Source organism: Pristis pectinata, chromosome 9 (genome assembly GCF_009764475.1).
Source record: "Pristis pectinata isolate sPriPec2 chromosome 9, sPriPec2.1.pri, whole genome shotgun sequence".
Classification (NCBI taxonomy): Eukaryota; Metazoa; Chordata; class Chondrichthyes; order Rhinopristiformes; family Pristidae; genus Pristis; species Pristis pectinata.
Window position 1 is genome coordinate 87,441,198 of NC_067413.1, and position 20,709 is coordinate 87,461,906.

A 20,709-nucleotide genomic window follows, 5' to 3' on the forward strand; every position below is an offset into this window, starting at 1 on the left:
GCTTGCATTCTTTAAGAAAAATAGCCAGGAATAAATCAATATAAGGGTGAGAAGGCAGAACTGACGAACACCAATTCTACTGTAAGCCACACTTTACACTGGAAATCCATGTTTACATGGAGCAATTATATAACACACTTCAACTGCAGTCTGAATAATCAGTTGTGCTCTATTAGTAGTGGTTTAAGGAGGAAAACATGTTTTGAAAAGTCAGACTTATTCTATTGCTTTATTCTTTATTTCATCTATGAAACCCAACTGCTGGCTTTAGTTTGTAACATTTTAATCACTGGTTTTATGTTACCCTACACAATATCCATGCAATCTAAGGCAAAAGTAGTTTCAGGCCAAATAATTGTAACATTAGTTTGTTAAATTTGGCAAATTAATTGACCTATTTAATAATAGATATAAGCATTAATAAAGAATTCCACAAATAAAGAAGCCCAGATATAAAAGCTGCAATTCCTATTTAATCTAAGTCTGTGAATGCATATGTTTTTGAAAACGTGTTAGCAGATGTGTCCAGTAGGAGCATCACAGACATCTGTTTAACAGCTGATGCCCAGTCAATTAAATCATCATGAGCATAGACAATGGGTGTTGTGATTTCCTCAAACTTTCTGCTCTAAATTACTTTGTTCGGATTGTTTGCTCCCTTTTCTGTTTATTCCATCAGACAACACTTTCACCCGGGTGACGCAATAAACATGGAATGTACCTTATAGAAGATGAAATGCAAGCAAGGGGGCACACATTTTGATTTGCCCAGACACAACACCTTGAAATTAATCAAGAAGTAAATTTGAGGATTACCTGTACAATAAATGACCAAAACAGCTATTGACAATGGAAAATCTGCTTTACCAATCTCCTGAGAAGTTGACAACCTAAATCCAGGACAACTCAGTTAAATTTTACAATGCACTAGTTATAAGGGGAAGGGGAGTAATTGGCCTCAGTGGCATAGCTGCTTTTGGAAGTAATGAGTGCCCATTGGAGTTCCAAAATGATAGTGTCCGCAGATAGGGAGAGTGAGGAAAACATGTCAGATGCTACCTTGATATAGGAGCTAGCACATGTATACTTTATGCTGGAAATATGCAAATCAGTGATATCAAATCAGTGAACAATGTTAATTTGATTCCGGTGTTGTCATTTTGGAGGATGAAGGATGCTGCAACAACCTCCCCACCCTCCCACCTCACGACCCACCCTTTTTAAGAGTATCATGAATACCAACAGTTATTGTTGCTCCTTGTCGTCCTCTGACTGTTACTACGTCTCAACAAATTTTTGGTGACGTTCATTGTTGTTTTCAGTTTGAAAAGTGTGGTATGGCAAGTACTGAAGTATTTTGTGCATAATTTAAAGCTTCTGCGTAAATGAGATGCTCTGTGTCATGTGTGTTCTGGTATGGATTTCTCTTGGAATGAAGGATGAATTGGGGATTAAGCAGAGGCTACTCAAATCAGGAAAAACTATTGTAAGAAGAGGACAAAATGGAAAACGAGCTGGAGAAGCCAGCTCTATCCATACATTGTGCTTGACAGTAATTTTCCTAACTCTGTGTACGTCCCCACAGATGTACTCAGTCAGAACTCACTGCACCTGTCTGTTTATCATTTGATGCCCAGCAGATTAAGCCATCCCATATTTCAAAATTATTATGACCATATACAGTGAAGCAGATTTCCTCAAACTTTTCATTTTAATAACTTAATCTTTAAAGGGAGGAGAAATGATGAAATTACTATTTCACATTGACTTGTATCTACAGGAGCAGGAAACTGATAGACTTGTTAAAATAACTGAGAAACACTTAATGCTCAAACAACCAGTGATTAAACGTCAGCAGATGGAATCACATAGCAATTCTCAATTCTCTACTCCAGCAAAGCAAAGCTTCGCAGATTTAATTAAGTGCAAAGAAGTTCATTTGCACTCCTTGATTTATATTAAAGGAGTTTATTTTTCAGCAATTTTATCTGAATTAGCATCACACACAAAATGCTGGAGGAACTCAGCAAGTCAGGCAGCATCTATGGAGGGAAATTACCATGATGACAGATGAGTAACTGCCAAAAATCTTCTAAAATGAACAAAAGGAGGGAACATGCTTTCAAGGAAGCCAAAATAAGTGTTTTGTGGACTTCCTCAAATCATCCTTGAAACAGTTCAATAGACCCTGAAACTTGTTCATGATAATGCCTCCGCAAAGGTTGAACCTAACGGGAGCTGCAATCCATGATCAGAGGAAAGCTGCTGAGGCATAAAGGAGGACCATAAATCTTACAACAGCAGTACATCTGCTGCTAATCATGCAATCTAAAGTGGTATCTGTTGTTCAATTTAATTTACAAACTGAACTTTCACTCATGCTCACAGACATCAAACCAGGACAAACACCAAACACAAGGCAAAATGATGAACAACAAATATTAAGTAGTTTATAATATGCAGTCTGATCTGGTAAAACCTGAGTAATATATTCATTATATAAAACAAAGAAAGTTTAGCATCTTCCATAATATCAGGACATCCCAAAGTATTTTACTGTGAAGCAAATGGAGTTTTTTTTTAATGTGTAATAGCAAGTATTGCTTTTATTCTTAAGAGGTTTCTTCATGTGTTACCTATATTCCATGAGTAAAGTGAGATTGGTACGTAGCACTCCCTGTGAGAGGAATTTAACATATTTGTGTCAGGTGCGGCTCACTGGCAATAGTTTTGTCTATAATTTGGAGGTTCTGGTTTCAAATCTCTCTCCAGAGACTTGAGAAACAGCTCTAGGCAGAGAGACTGATCCACTGCTGGTGGGGCTGACTTTCAGATAAGGTATTGAACCAAAGCTCTCTCTGCTTCTTAGATGAATGTCAATGAACCCATGGGTTTATTTCAAAGAATATCAGGGCGATTCTCCCACATGTTGTGGCCATCATTCATCCCATAGCCCACCTGAGTGTTACGTTTAATTTTTGTTAACCTTTTAATTGAACCCACAAATCTGAATAATATTTAACTATCTTTAAATGATGCAGCCTGAAGCAAGTACATATCTTTTTCTCTTGGCTTTCCTTATTAATGCTTATATCTATTATTAATTGTGTCAATTAATTAGCAACATTTAATTAACGAGGTCATGTTAATTTGTCCTGAAATTATTTCTGCCATAGACTACATGAACATCATGTAAAACAACTGTAGATGATTAGAATAGTGCATAGACTGCAAAAACATGTACACAGAAGCTACATTTCCTATTCAACCTAATTAGATCAGCTGAATTGCCGACATTTACACAGACTTTCCTTTTATGTCTAGCAATGGGCTTTCAGATCTCCAGTTCTGTACTTTGATCACTGATTTGCGATTCCATTTTAAATATTAACTATCACAAGTGTCTTTATTAGGCCAAGTATTAAAACCTACTGCTGTAGTGAGGGGAGATAATTTTGGCTGTGACCGCTTACTTAGAATTCAGGAATAAAAACAGGAAATGCTGGAAATACTCTATAGGTCAAGCAGCAACTGTGGAGGAAGAAACTGATTTCAGGTTATTGATGTTTCATTGGAAGTACACTTATTTTGCGAAGTTCTTATGGTCCAGAGGAGGAGATAAAGAGATGTCAGGCAGCTAGTATTCAGCCTCTGCAAGGAAGAGGTCAGTACACCAAACAAGAGAACCACCCTTGTCAGGAGGTTTAAAGACAATGTTAGAGTGGGTTCTTTGTGAGCAGAGTACTGCAGGTAACACTGAGCAAGTGGAGTCAAAACAATGAGGCTTACTTCTACTATTTACTTCATCATTCACACTGGTAGACATCACTTCCAGTTCCTTTATAACATCTGTAGACCAGGAGGAGTGGGAGAGATTCCTCTGGACTATCCAAGCTTGTCCACTTTTTGCCCATGAGAATCTGGACTCTACTCACCCACCACATTTTCCCACCCAACTCCTAGCACAGGCCCCAGCTGTATTCTGTTCTGTGCATTGCATTTTCGAAAGATATTAAGGTCTTTATATTAAGATTTACAAGGATGGTACCAGAAGTCATGCTATTTTATCTCATGCTTTTTGTAATGTGAACGTTTGCAAAAATATACCGAAGTGATGGAGTAATAAAATGAAAACTATGGGGACATAAAATTAAAATATCAAGGAACACCAGCATACTGAAACTCTGAAAGACATACAGAAATCACGAGAAATACTCAACCGGTCCAACAGTATCTGTGGGAGAGAGAAACAGAGTCAACACTTCAGGACAATGAACCTTCATCAGAACATAAGGAGGGAAACAAAAACCATTGAGAGTAGCAAGGTAAAATAGGGATACAGATATCTCATAGGAATGAGAAGCAGAACCTCTTCAACTGGGAATTCCTGGAAGTGTAGTTTTTTTATTTGCTTGAATTACTGTTCAATTCACTGCCATATCTCTTCTGGCAATGCCCACCTTCAAGTTCAACTCTTCTCTCCAATGGGATTTCATTCCGTCTCTTTTACCTTGTTTGCCCTCAATGGTGGGTGTTTGATAAAGTGCTTCTGCAGCCCCATTCTGATGAACAGTCTTTAACCTGAAATGTTGACTCTGTTTCTCTGTCCATGGATGCTGCCTGCAAAGCATTTCCAACATTTCCTGTTTTTGTTTCAGATTGCCAGCATCTTCAGGATTTTACTTCAAATACTGAAACACTGAATGATTTCGGAGAAGTTCCATTATTCATTATGCCTAGCTGATAATTTGTTTACAGCATTATGAAGGAGGAAGATCAGTTGAAGAACTGTCCCTATTGTACTCCTGCATATCTTTTCCCAAAACCTTTCAAGAGGTCTGGACAAGGGCCTGGGTACTACTTGACTTTTTGTGACCAAGGAGTTCGTGAAAAAATATTATTTTATCCAGGTGATAAAAGAATAAAATTAGATGAGCTGTATTAGGTAGAAACAGATGTTCTGGAGCATAAATACTCTCCTCAAAATGCATATTGAAAAAAATTGATTTTATTGATGTACAAAACATAAACCCAGCTTCACTTTCAGTTGCTTTCCTGGAGCACTATTAATCCATACATGTGAGCTCTTTGGTGCTTTATTGTCACTGCTCAATGGTTTATGTTGCTGTTTGGAGGCTGGTTTCGTTGAGGTACATGTAAAGGAGCTTAGCTTTGTATAATTTGAATTTAGGAGAAATAAGGGGAGGAAGAAGGGAGTAGTGTGGAAAAAGAACTTATAAACTACATTGACTCTAATGTTTATCTGTCAGTTGCATTACTAAATTTCAACTAAATTGAGTGTAGCTAGTAAATCAATGAAAATAACAATGTTTCTAACTAAGCTATACGTAATCAACTAGAATTAAACCTTATATGGAACACTCTGCTTAGAAAATGGGACAATCTGGAAAACCTCTGCAAAAGGAATGAAAGATCTTAAAAATACAGAAATTAATTGCGAAACTTTGGATATGTTATTTTAGAATTAACAAAGAATAAACCACTACCTTGATCCTTTGATCATCCGTATCTACAACTGTGGCAACACGAATCAACATTGGGTTACGTTTGTCCACAGCTTCAAGTTTCATATTCACTTGGAACCCATGTGGTGGTCTCTGGAAAAAATATTCAGTATGGTCACATTATATGTAGAAATTATTAAAATTATTTAAATCATTTAAATTATTAATAAATTATTAAAAACAGTTAATCACCCATATAAAAATGATCTGAGGAAAAATTAGGCGTTTTATGATTTCCATAACTCTGTAAAAATAATGGGCTGTAAGTGGTTCCATAGAAAACCACCAGCAGTATTCTCCTTGCGAGTCAGCTCCCCTCCAACCTCCATGCATGTCCGTTGAAACATGGAAGTCATACAAGCTGAAGATCAGATGTTAATGCATCTGACCTACTCTGCCACAGGACTCACCACCAAATCCAGGAGTGAAATACTGATGTGCTGAGATGAGGGGCCAAATGCACTTTGTTTATTGCTTCTCAGCTTTATGCCAGCCATGCATGGCTTAAATAGCACACCCCCATTTGTTTGAAGGATAATAGCTTATTTATTTTACTTCATCTACATATGTTTTACTTAATTTGTAGTAATTTAATATATTAATTAAATTTATATTGTTTTTTATTTATCTTAAACTTATTTTTAATTATTAAAAAGAAGTCAAACTGTTTAAAATACTTCTAACCATCTTGAGAAATAGAAACAATTAAAAGGCCTTTGAAAGAGGCAACTTATCAAAAGACTTCTGGATTGCTCTGGGGCTGGGTGTTAGGGTCTGCAGCCTAAGGCCTAATAGCCTTCCATGGCCCGCTTCACCTCATTAAATGGAAGTAAACATTGGCACACAGCACAGTAATTGGATCCAGACCTTCATGTTGATCAGTTCCACAATGCCATCAATGGTAAGTACAGGTGACGAACAACATCATGGGGGAAAATGTTGGCAGTGGGCTAAATCAAGCATGATCCAGTCCATTAAGTGCAAGTTATGAATAACCAAGGAACATCAGTTTTATCATATGGTCTTCTAATATTAAATTCTACTATTTGGTGATTCTACAATGCAACGCACTCATGAGGTTTTATTAATAATGAAGATATCCTAAGGTGCCAAAAGACAAAGCATTACACATTTTGATGCATATTATAATATATCCAGGATTACATCTGGGACACCTTCACCTATTTATCACTGAAGACTAACCCACAGGTAAATAAAGAAACAAGAAAAAAGAAGTGAACAAGAATTTTTTCCAATGAAAGTTATATGTTATAAGTTGTTTAGCTCCTGCAGGGATTTTAAATGTTTGGTTTGGCACCAGAATATTTTCTAGTGAATTTTTTTTAAGTGCATTCAACAAAACATTCTCATTGACTGTGGTCCTTTACATTATGTTACGCTATGAGGCATTTCATTGTTGTGGCCGATAATGTTATATTTTGAGATGACAGATGACCACACAAACCTCAAAATGAAGGACAAGAATTAAATCTTGATTTTTTTTATTGAATACTGTGAGCAGAACTGGCTAATGTATTCTTCATATGCAGTTATTTGTGTTTATTTGAAGTCACTGGAACTACTGTACATTGATCATATTACTTGATATTTACTGCTACTCATTAAAATTGAATCTGATCAGTTTGCAAAACAGTAACATACTATTTTGAAAGCACGGGCTGGAGCTGGAGTAGCACCCAGATCCTCTAAGTATTTCCTCCATGAAAAATTTTCTGGATCAAAGTAGCCTGAAATATATAAAATAAAGTTAAGAATTGTATTGAGCAGAAGTATAATTCAAAACACATGGAGAGTACAACTACCTACAGTCAAAAAATTCTTAAGGTCTGATATGTCTTTGAAACATTTTGTAACACTTTAAATTGATAAATCCATTCATTTTCTATATAAAATAAAGTTTAGAAAATAAGGACATATTATAAAAAAGAATGATCTTTTGGGGTGAAATAACACCACATACATGTAACATAGCTTTTTATTAAAAGCATCAAATTTGTGATCATGAGCTCTTCTAATTATATGGCAATTTTCACAAAACAAACAATCCTTAGGCTCATCAGAGGGCGAGTGACAGCACCAGGTGGATAGTAATTGAAAAGATACAGGAGTGACAAATGGCACTTAGATAAGACATATATTTTTGAAAAGTCTTCTGAAGGTGAGGAAACAGTTAGGAGGACTTTCCAGAGGAGAGTTCTAACAAGTAAGGTACAGGGAGGGGAAATGTAGAATAAAGTGAAGTCAGCAAGGAGAAAGTTGGTGTTGGATATTGAGTAGAAGCAGCAGCCAGCTGTGATATTGAAGGAGTACTGTTGCTCTAAATCAACTTTTGATCAATGATGAATAAGTTCTCTTGCTGAAACTTTCACAGAGATTTGGCAGAATCCTCAAATAAATGTTGCAAATTGGGAGTTACAATAAGAAATCTGGAGTATATGGGGTAGGTTTTTGTCCTTACTACTTGCGCTGTAATAAGCCAGAGCAGATTGCCCAACATTTATTGAACCTGCCTTCATTGAAATAAATGGCAGTATCAATTTCCTTACAGAGAACAGACACATTTACTTGTTCAGTTTATGGAATTTAAAAGCATAAAATACACATATGTAATATTTAACAGCTTCCATTTGTATGGACTCAAAATGAGTTGATAGGAATTCCTTTCAAATCATAGCTGCAAAACAGGATATCTAACAGTAGTGCACAATTATTGTGGCTGGGAAGAGAATATTGACTGAATACCGGGAAGAGAACACTGACTGATAATTTCCTTATAATCTTTGGAACAATGGTGAACACACAAGTTTTCCCAATCACCTGCACCATCCTACGTCATGCCTCCTAAAATCCCACTTATCTCAATAAAATATTTCTGCTCATCCCTATTTCCTATCTAAAGAAGATGCAAAGAGGCATAAAGTGCAAATTTCCTGCAGTTACATCATTACTGAATGCCACTCCATCCCTGCAAACGCCAGCAGAGAATTGCTCAATATTTATCCAGCATACTTGCAGATTCAGTGCATCTGAAAACTTCCAGGTTGTCACATACATTCTGTTTTATAGAATGGAAAAGAAGAAGTGCAATGGCATGAGATTCTGGGTGTGAGATATTATAACAGAACAAAACAAACCTCTTTTCACATTTATGCTCTTACTCCTATTGGTGGCACTGCACATGCATTTGTGTTACACAATTGTTTTTATTTTCCAGCACAGACATAAAAAAAAGCACCGTGGAAAATTTAAGTGTTAAGATCCTGTCAACAAGACTGGCACAGAAACTAGAGAGAATATTTGGGTAATTTTGGTAAAAAATAGAAATATTTACAAGTCATTGTTTAGTCCAATCAAATTACCAGTAGCATCCAAAATTAAATGCTCTTCTGTGTTTATATTTCAATGCTAAAGAAAGTAACTGAAATCACACATTTCCCAATAATTATAATCCCCATTACATGTCAGATATAAATAAAAAAAACTTGCATTTACATAGTGCCTTTCAAGCAAGTGTTAGACCCAACAAACAACCAGCTAGTTGTTCAAAGAGTAGAACACGTTTTTTTTAAACTATCTGATAAGCTGATTGGTTTAACATTTTATCCAACATTCTGAACCATCAAACTCTTGTCAGCATGGATTATGTACTCAGGTTTCTAGAGTGCGGCCTGTACCTAAAACCTTCTGACTCCACGGCAGATGTATTACTATTGCAACAAGACTAACTTTAAAACCTATGAAACAGTACTCTGGACTGATACAGAGGCCAATTTACCTCACTGTCTCTGTCAAATAATCAAACAAGTCTGGACATATTCTGCCACTCATTTCCAAACCTGGGCTTCCTTTCTCTTTATTTTTGCTTGCCATTTCTTAGTCTTTTTTCCATTCTGTCTTAGGCAAAATAGGTGGCATTTCTGCTTCGTTTTCCCTTTCTCCATGTTAACTTAAACAGAAAAGATACAGAAAAACTAGAAAGGAATGGAACCTATTTTTCCAGAGTTCCAGTGACTCTTTTACTGTATTCAAAACAGATGAGGAAAACCTGAAGGAAATTCACTGGTCACAATTTAAAAAATACTTCTATTGGCAGTACAACTCATGACTGAATCTGGCACCCTCTGGACATTGGTGGTGCTGGACTGGCAGATTTTCTGGATAATTAGATATTACTCACATTAATATTACAACACAATTTTAATTAATTTTTAAGATGTTATAAAGAAGTATAGTAAAATTTCCAGTCACCCTGGTGAATGCAAAGGAAGCATGGAAAACGGCCCTGGTCGGTTTAAAGAGAATGCTGTAAACAGGACTCCAATGAGCTTAAAGATGAACCTGGAAGTTTAAATGGAGTATGGGAAATGGAGTCTTGATGCATTTCAAGGGAACGGGGGCTCTGATGAGTTTAAAGGGAGCACAGGAAATAAGACCTGGTGAGTTTAAAGGAAGCTCAGTGTGTTTCAAGGGAGCATGGAAAACGAGGCATCGGAAATGGGGCTTTTTCTTTTCTGTTTAATAGGAGTATAGGAAACAAAACTCAATGAGCCAGATGCTGAATCATCAAGATTTCCAAACAATTAGTTATCACACTAATGGAGTTGTACAGTTTTGCTCCTGTTCCAGAGTCAATTATTCCACATTTTCCTCAATGAAGTGCATCTACTACTCATTGACTCACTCTTATAATTTACAATAAAACACTTATAACTTGTCCATATCCTTATACAATCTCTTGATTTCTTCCTTGCAGTTTGACATGCTCCTAATTTGATATATTCAGCGAACTTTGATATCATTCCTCTTATAGCTGTAGCTAATATATACATGATTGAAAAACAAAAGAAATTCAAGCACAAATCCCTGGACATCAGTACTTCCATCCCATCAATCCTATGATTTATTCATTTTAAACATATTCTTTATTCTTTCCTTCATCTATCAATGAAAGTATGTTCCTTTAAATAAAACGTCCTTCGATTTTCGTGACATTTTATCAACAATCTTCTGAAAATTCAAACATATAAAGGGAAAGCGGCAGCTACTATATTTCTGACAATGATTACAATATTGTGAGTTTTTCATATAACCACATCTATTATTCAATTTTAAGACAGATAATACACGTTGCGTGTTAATATTGAAAGAGCATAATCAGCATGATACATCCCCAATTCTCTACAATTACTCTAAATCCACATGCGATTATTTACAACGAAGCAAAGACTATTAGCATATAATTTTAAATGTTTAGGAATCAAATACATTCAAAGAAGAAAATAAATCTACATGGGCTCAAATTTTTGTCAATCCCAACCACATCCATTTGTAGGAAGCACTAATTTGCTGTGTGCGTCATGGTTAATTAAACTATTCTTAGGCTAGCTAATCTAAACATTGATTACACAAAGGATAAGCTCGCAAAATTTAGATTTTCTTTTATTGATGTGTGCTTTTGGAGACAATGCAATGAGCAACAAATGCTAGTCTACACCACAAAACCTGCAGAAGCTGAATAATTAAATGAAAAACAGAAAAAATCCTCAGTGGATCAAGCAGAATCTGTTGAGAAAGCAAAAGGCAACTCATGTTTAAGGAATAAGCAATTTTCTCACAAATGGAAGAAATTAAAGATGGATAGTATTTAAGGAGGAACAGAAAAGGCTTGTACTAAAAAAGAACAATTTCTAGCTTAAATATATACTGCATATTAATATAGCACTTCCTTTTGTTTCCTTCATATCTCACTCATTGCTTCAAGTTTTCTAATCCCCACCATAGCATTTTGCAAGTTACTTTTGTGGTGAAAAATACAGAACAGACATCCATAGATTCATTAAAATTTTAGCAGGTAGAATTTGTACATTACAGAACTGATTTAAAGTACAACACTACATCAGCACACATATAGAAATAAATACTGCACAGTTAAAGTATAGACAAATTTATTTAAGTCAGAAATAGCCTTTCCTAATAGTTAATGTTTGCCATGAAACTATTTCTACAAATAGCATATGACACTCAATACTGTTTTATTACCCAAGGAAACCTATGGTACAATATCTGCAAACCTGCTATCTAAGATAAATATGAAGTGTTCTGTGTTTGAAATTAAGGGATGAGTTACAAATCAAAAGGATGTTCATTAAATAATTGAAATTGAACAGTGAGTTGTTTAACTTAGTTGCTGAGTCCTTTCAAGGAGAAAGCAGTGTAGAAATATTTTTGTTTATCTTACTGCACATGTGCCTTTAAATTTTTTTTTAATCTGGTCACACATCATTTTGCAGCAGAGGGGTTAACATTTAACAATGTTAACACTCAACACTTAACAATGTTAAGTCTCAGTGTAATAACTGTGCTGCATTTTCACATTTTTTAATGCAGCTCTTCTGTCAGCCTTACTTAATTCATTCTCAACACGAGCTTTGCTGGCAATGCTGGAATTCATTGCCCAACTTTAATTGTCAGGTTTAATGCAACTGAATGGCTTGCTAAGTGAATTGGGGCTGGAGGCACAGAGTCCCAAACCAGATAGACACAGCAAGTTTCTTTTTGTTTTAGAGAAAACCAGTGTATCAGTTGGTACTCCACCACAGCTTTTATGACCACATAAATTATTCACAGCAGCTCTTTATTTCAATTTAAAAACAAAATTGGCACTCAGATAAAAATGATGGGATTAGAACTTTTATTTCCTGTCTAATAGTCCATGACTTTGGATGACTGGTCCAGTAATTCAACTGCAATAGAATATTACCCTTAAAAAGGGGTATTATCCATTATAACTTATAAATCATGCCTCTTGAATGCTCTACAGAAATGTGCATACAAGGATTAGCGATTATCCTACTTTCTGAATCAAACGGTCTTGTGCTGCAACACCAAACTCTCTTTGAAATGGAAGACATTAACACTGAGCGGCACCTAATCAGTGTTTATTTACAAACCCATTGTGACATGAAATGTAAAACATTTTTCAAATGCTAGGATATATTATAATTGCCCAGGTGAAATGTTCTGATATCAATGAATTTCTGAAGATTGAATGCAAAGTTCTCTTTATTTTCAATCAACAAAGACTGTTCTCTCACAAATACTCCCTAACCAGTTAAATATATTTTTTCAGGTGACAAGCAGTCAGCTCTTTTGCCAATTTAATCCCCTGATTATTACATAAATTAAACAAGCCAGTCATACTTTGCATAATACATCTTCATTGCTATTAATAGAATTTTATGACTTTGTAATCATTCCATTATTTTATTAACCATGTTGGTGCTTGGTAACTGTATGCTAACATCAATTATTAACTAATTACACTAGTATGTAGAACATAATTTATGTATTCTGCTCATGTCATCACTAAATTACCTGGTGATCTTTCATACATTAGGCATGCTTTTTTATACATGCAGTAAAACAAAGAAAATATTTGTACCATGAAACTCTGTAAATTTGGCATGGTCAGGCCTTTAGTGGTGCCTGACTGGCAGATTTTCCACACTAATGGATATTATTCCTATTAATGCCCCAACACACTTTTACTTCACTATTTCTTAAGATGTTACACAGTACTATAATAAATTTTCCAGTGAACCAGTAAGTTTAAATGGATTGTGGGAAATGGGACCCAGTGAATTTAAAGGGGGTGTGAGGAATGGGGCCCCAGTGGGTTTTAAGAGTATAAAGGAAACAGTCACCTGGCAAATTTAAAGGGAGCACAGGACACAGGGCCCAGTAAATTTAAAGGGGAATGCAGGAAACATCAACTGGTGGACCAGAGGCTGAAGCATCGGGATTTCTGAAGAAATGGATTGTAGATTATTGGAGTTTTCCTATATTCCACATGATAATAGAAAGCAAAATTCATTTTAGACACATTTATTTTATGAAACAATTTGATGTATACTCTTAAACAATCCTATTGCTTTTGTTTGCCTCCTCTCCAGAGCTATTGTTTAAGATGAAGATTGACCAAACCGAGGATGTTTGTAAAAATGTCTCTGAAACTTCTACTTAATTGAACTGGCTTTGGCCTGTGCTTTCCTACCAAAGGAATAACCTTGACTTTGAGCAAAACTGTAAAACAGATGATAAACATCAGCCATATATTACAGAACTCTCCTGATTTTCAGCTAGTGAAGCAACAAAGTGCATGCTACATAATGGAAGCAGACTACTACAAATGGAGCCAAGTAATCCCAAAACCAATAGGTTGGATCACAGCTCTGCAGCCCTACAACCCAGAGGAGACTACATTAACAACCCCACCCTCAATGATGGTAGAGCTCCAAGTGTGAATCACTTGTAACTGTTCAGGTAGAAGTATCAAGTGGATCATTCATCTCAGTCCTCTCCAGAAGTCTCTGCAATGGCAAAGGTCGGTTTTCATTTAATTAAACCATATTTAAATCAAGAAATAATGTAGCACGTCATGGTCCCCAACAAAATTCCAAATGTGGTGCTGAAGATGTGTGCACCAGAATCAACTTGCATTAGCATTTACCAAAAATTCCCAGTTTGCCCAACTACCATCCACCACTCCATTCTCAACCATCAGCTAAGTGATGACAGTTGTCAATAATATTACATTTACCCAACAGTAAATTGTTGACAGATATCAATCCACAGGGCCTCTTGGCCTCGGATCACACTACAACATTAAATCTGTCACAGATGAAAAAGCTCAATTTCTGGGCAGAGGTATATTCTACAACAAACAATCTTCAGTTTTGTCAATCATACAGCCATAAGTGGGAAGTTCACTGATAACACTGTTTCATTTCATTTACAATGCTAAGATAATAAAGGAGAAACCAAATAATAAAGGCAAAACCAAATAAAATTCAGGTTTTGACTGCTAAGTTGCATGTGTTGTCAAGCAATGACAATCAGAGGAAATTTAACCACCTCCCTGATTAATAATTGAGTCTTGTCAACCAACAACCAATATCTGAGGGAGGTGAAAGGCTAGTTATTCTTCAATGAGTGACACACTCCTGAATCTCCAAAGCCTTTCTGTTATCCATGATGTACATCAGGCATTAAACAGAATATTGACCATTTGTCTGGAGTGCAATAAAAAAAAACAAATCAACAAGGCAGCTCACTTGATCATTTACCACCAATGTCTTGCCTTCATGATGCATTACATCAACTTGCAAGGGCAGCTTAGTTGCACAATGACTTCTACCAACAGTAAGGCCACCAAGCACACAGAAATGCCATTATCATCAGGTTCCCCTTAAAGCTGTACACCACATTGACTTTGAAATATAGTGCCATTCTCTTATCATAGATGGGTCAAATATCTTGGAATTCTCCACTTGTTAGTACAGTGGCAATATTGTCACTATATGGCGTGCAGAGATTCAAAACAACAGCTCACCACTTCCTTCTTAATGGAAACACGTCATACAGATGCACTTGTTTTTCTATAGGTTAAGTCAACTCAGGTGCAGATCTGCCATGAAGCACAGTATATGCAGAAGAAAAGGTTTTGTCTCATGATCCTGCCATTTAAAGACCACTTATGAAGACAAAACATCTGTAGTTATTACATTAAGTCAACAGGCAGATGACTGCTGCATTTCATTGTTACTTTATGCTAGATCCAAGAACTCAGTAGAAGTGTCATGAAGTACACTGGAAAGATAAAGCAGGGTCAATCTTTGCCAATTATTGGGCTGAAAGGTAAAGACTTCCATTGGCCATTGAAAATGTGTAGATTACCACGAAGCATGTATGTAACTTCCACACCCATGTACCGCAATATAGAAATGTGATGGAGATCAGATGGCAGCACTGAATCCAGCAGCAAAACACAAATGTACTGAACCAAGGAGAAGAATGCACTACTCATCCATCCCTTCGTCTTTACCCAAACCATGGCTGGTGTAAGATGTGTCCTTTAATCCACTTGAATTGGGTTGCCAATCTTGAATAACATGGAAGTGGTTTGTTTATTTTACATTACCTTAATTCATAATCATGTTTTAACTCATTTCTAGTCACTTAAGGTATTAAATAGATTAATCAGACTTTTTTTTATTTAAGTGTATTTGAATTGTGTTTTTAATGTATCTGATTACTAGAAACATTTAAAATAGTTCAAAGGCCTTTGACGGCAGTGAGCTATTAAAAGGCCACCAGGGGGCCTCAGGTACTGTTGCTGTGACCACTCACGGCCCTCTACAACTTGCAGGATGGCCACAAAATCCAGACCCTCCTGGCTGATCAAGCATTAAGTGAGGCCATGGGAAAAGAGCAGGAGGCAATGTGGGCATGACTGGAAGGGGCAAATCAATTCTTAACAATGGCTAGATCATGCTGCATCCAACTTGTCACTCATGCTTGCTGCTTCAGTATTTGTTGTGGCCATGATTACCACCTGCAGTTCCAGTCAAGCTCCAGGCCTGGCTATTGTGACCATCATGTGAGATAGTCAGCTTCAAGTGGTAACTTGGCCTCAAGTGGCAGATCCTTGCCACACCCCCAAAACCCTGTGATGGCATTTTGACAGCTTGCTACTGTGAAAGGCCTTTGAACTATTTTTAGTTGTGTTATCTAATCCCAGTCATTTAATGTCAGTTCAAACTGATGCTAATCAGATATAAAATACTTTAAAAATCCTTTAAAAAAAATCACTTAAACAAATACAAATTAGAAACAAAGTAATATAATGAAAAATAAGCAAACCACTTATCTTTTTAATTAAGGTTGGTGACTTCATTCAAATGATGGAGCCTCTTTACCTACACTAACCAACTCTGGTAAAGGGATAGATGTCAATACATTTGTGCTCTGCCCAGACTCAGTAGTGTTTCTAACAGCAGAGGGGGCAGTCAGATGTGCTGACATCTAACCTCCAGCATGTCTCTGACTTGCACCCTGCAAAGTGATGGTGCAGAAGTCAGAAATGAAATAACTGTCAAGGAGGATGTCATCGGTACTTCCCTGCAGAACTGCCAGCCACAGGCAAATAAGTTTCAGCCCATTTTTTTTCTCCAAGTGTGTCACTCTTCAATTTGCTAAACTGCTCACTGTTCCAGGATTATAATGGAACACAAAGGTAACTCCACATCTTCTTTTCTCCACTGTAAACTCACTTTTTAAAGTCTTCCTTCCTGTCTCCTTCAACAGCTCCTGGTTCCATCCATTAGTCCCTTCTATTTTTCATCCTCACGCTTCCCCTCAAGAACATCACTGAAAGGTACGTCTCTTGCTACCCATATGTTGATAACACTCAGTATTAACACGACTTCCACCTCTGTAACAAATTCCAACTCAGCCCATGACTTGGCCAACCTTATGTTAAAACTTTTATCGCTTCTAGATGTGACTATTTTACATACTCCTGGCTGGGCTCCCTTGTTCGGCTTTCTATTTGCCATAACCTTGAGGACAACTAAAACTGCTGCTAACACCCTAACTTACACCAAGAGCCACTCAACCATCATTCCTGTTGTTGCTGATGTATGGTTATGCATAACTATCAATGGATAACCAGAAAGTAGTGTGCACGTATGGTCTGCAAATGGTACAGAAGCAGGCCTTTGCCTGTCTCAGCAGGTGAGTAGTGAAGAGTCAGGTTTAATGCAAATGACGGTGTAATCTCATTTCTTCTGACAACATGAGAGGCTGTTTGGTCCACTGAGTCTATGTCGACTCTCAGAGCATTCCCAATAATCCCATTCCTCCACTTGATTTTCCATCAGTAGTTGCTTCTCACCTGCCCATCAGTTCCCCTTTGATTCTCTTGCAACTGATCTACACTAGGGGTAACTTGCAGTAGCCAATCAAAGTATCAGCACATCTTTGAGATGTGCGAGGAAGCCTGAGCACCCAGAGGAAATCTATACAGTTGCAGGGAGAATGTGCAAGCTCAATGTAGGCAGCACCCAAGATCATGATCTAATCTGGGCCCCTGGAGCTGAGTGCCAGTAGCACTGCCCATGCTGCCACTCACTTGTTGGCTCCTGAGGGGAGAAGATAAACATGGATCCACAATTAAGAAAAAGGTCAAAATTCTTGAACGTTCCCAGGACATATATGCAAACACTAATTTACTAACTCCAACAATTGGTGATTGGTTTTTCAATATGTCCTTCTGAGTGTCTGGCTACCTGTCCCATTTATGTTGTATATCACACCGGTTACTTGGCAGGATTTTTTGAAAAATAGTAAAAAGAATTATTGGCAATTTGAGGCAGTTTGTCTGCAAAACTTTAATGATTCAATTAATTAATTAATTTTATTTTAGGAAAGGAATTGGGAGTTCTTACTACGATCAGAGTCTGGTTAGAAATAATTTTGCATGAAGCAACATTTTTGTCAGGTAATTTTCCCACAAGCCTGTCACTGTGCTGTTCCCAAACAACATTAAGCAGGTTCTAGATCCTCCATGCTATGATGTGCTTAAACATGGAAGCATCTGGACATACACATCCTCATCAAGGATGTTTCACCATCACCACCAACAAACTCATTTGTATATGTATGGCCTGCATACGGTACAGAAGTAGGCCTTTACCTATCTCAGCACAATATAAAAGGATACCTTGCTGGTCAGATATGAGGGCAAAGAGTCAGTGCCAACCATCAAGCACACATTACACTAATCCTACCCTAATCCATTTTATTCTCCCTGCATTCCCATCAAGTCCTACCACTCACATTCACACAGGGGCAATTTACTGTGGCGAATTAACTACCAACTTATACGTTTTTGGGATGTGGGAGAAACTGAAGTACCTGCAGGAAACCTGTGCCATCACAAGCAGAACATGTGAACTCCACATTGACAGCACCAAAGATCAGGACTGAACTTGGGTCACTGGAGCTGTGAGGCAGCAGTTCCACTAATATCTTTATGGAGCTCACTGCTTTTAACCACCCATGGGTAGGTCCCTTTTAAAGCATTACTGGTTTAGAATAACTTTTCCAACATGGATCAATTTCTAAACTCCTCTCTCTACTTCATCAACTTGTTTCTCAGCTTGTCAGACTTGAAAAAAAAGGTGCTTTTATTTAAGTGCTTGGTTGAAAATCTAATAAAACTCATTTGTTATTGAGATGGATTTTCAGAAGGGTTTGATAATGCCCCCCCACCAAGGGTGGGAGGAAAATGAAGATACATAAAGTTAAATGTCAATAAGGGGATGGTTAGGAAATGGGCAAAGACAGAACGCACGGAAGTTTTACAGACCACTGAATGGTAGATATTGGTGTCCCCCAGGGTCAGAGTTGGGGCCACCGCGAGCTGAATATAAATTAACAACTTAGACATCTGTGTATAGGACAAAAGTTCCAAATTTGCAAATGACACCAAGCTGGGACGTGTGATAAACTGTGATGAGGGCAGTAATAGTCTGCAAGAGAATATAGGTAGGCTAGCAGAATAGACAATAAGTTGGAGATGGAATCTAAAGGAGAAATGTGAAGTAAGAGTAAGGAGAGACAATGTAGACTAAGTGGCATAGTTCTAAGGATTACACAGCCCATGCGCTTGGGTGTATACTTCCACAAGTTCTTGAAAGTACTAGGATACGTCGATCAAATGGTGAGAAAAGCAAATGGAATCATGGGGATGTTTGGTACAAAAGCAGGGATCATTCGTTGAGTCTGCAGAAAATACTGGTTGGGCCACAGCTGTAATACTGTCCCCAATTCCAGTTATCTATCTTTACTTAAGGTCCCAGATTGGGTGTTGTAGAAAAGATTCACTTACACATTTCCAACAGGGTTAGCTTGAGGTGTTCTCTTTGGATCAAAAAAGGTTGCAAGATTTAACAGTGATAAACAAGATCATGATAGACGAGGCGGGACATAGAGAGGGAAATTGTTCCCATTGGTGGACCAGAGGCATAGATTTAGTTCTTGTTCTTTTTAAATTAATACAGGAGGCCATTTGACCCATTCAGGTAATGCTGGCTTTTGGACCATTTCTCATATATTTCCTAGCAACCTATTCTCTCTCCAATATCTATCAACTTTCTCTTGCCGCCCAACTACACCAGGGGCAATTTACAGTAGCCGATTAATCTACCAGCACACTTTTGGGATATGGGAGGAAACCAGGGCAACTGGCGGAACCAGTCGCACTGAAAACTCCACACACACAGCACCTGAGGTCGTAACTGAACTGTGATTTATGCAGCAACAGCACTAACTGTTGCGCCTCTGGGCCACTCCTTCATTAGTTTTTATAATGATAACTTGTAGGCTAGTAAAAAAGCCTAAATAACATTAGTAAACCAGTTAATAGCATTATTAAATTCCTGACTATTTAATTACTTTAATTCCAGATCTATTTGATTACTTAACTTCCCCAGCTACAAAGGTGAGATCCAAACTCATGTCTCTGGATCACTGGTCCAAAACTCTTTGGTCCAGTAACTTAAACACAATGCTACCCAACCTGTTTTTGATTAAAAGATATAAGAAAGATGTGAAAAACCTCTTTTTATGCAGAGGGTAATTTTGATCTGGAACTGCCTGTATAGTTGATGTCAATAAGGATCCTTCAAAAACACACTGGAATGAAACCAGGGAGAAAACAATTTGCAGGGACGTGATGAAGGAAAAGGGAATAAGATTAATGGGACTGCTCTTCTAGGATACACGGCAAACTCAGAGGTTGAATGGTCTCCTTCTGATACATGATTCTATGATTTATGACTTTTCATAGATACTGTATAACTTGGCATTTCCAGTAAGGAAGATAAAAAAATGGAATACTTCTAATTTCAGTATAAAGAAAAATACCATGAGGTGTGTTTATCAGTACATACATAATATTTAAAATTAAATCATATACACATAAAAACATGCATTCATGAGAATAATATTCTTGAAACCTTTACTATTTTCTTCAAATATTTTTCTTAAAGTAACCTTTGAATATTGTGAGAAACTGAAGGGTTGGATTGTCTCATTGAACTGAGTTACTAAAGCATCCTGTGAACTATTAAAACACTGACTGCAAAATGAGTCTTCAGCTAACAAACAGCTCCACATAAAATTATGAATTCCAAGCACACAATTTTAAGAGACGCCTTCAAGTGACAAGTTTAATGAAGGTACTCAAAAGCACAAGGCAATTCATTGTTATTGGGAGATGTATTCATTCCTGATATTTTCTGTTTAAAATCTTAATTTA

General features: G+C 37.0%; 1 protein-coding gene across 1 annotated transcript in view; it reads right to left on the reverse strand.

The window, feature by feature from the left end:
- The window catches only part of LOC127574061 (lethal(3)malignant brain tumor-like protein 4), a 238,484-nt gene that overhangs the window by 115,843 nt on the left and 101,932 nt on the right, over positions 1-20,709 (reverse strand). The window contains exons 14-15 of the mRNA XM_052022685.1: positions 7,188-7,273; positions 5,508-5,618 (exon numbers count right to left, since the gene is read on the reverse strand). Coding sequence (XP_051878645.1) covers positions 5,508-5,618; positions 7,188-7,273 — 197 coding nt within the window. The remainder of the gene's footprint in view (positions 1-5,507; positions 5,619-7,187; positions 7,274-20,709) is intronic.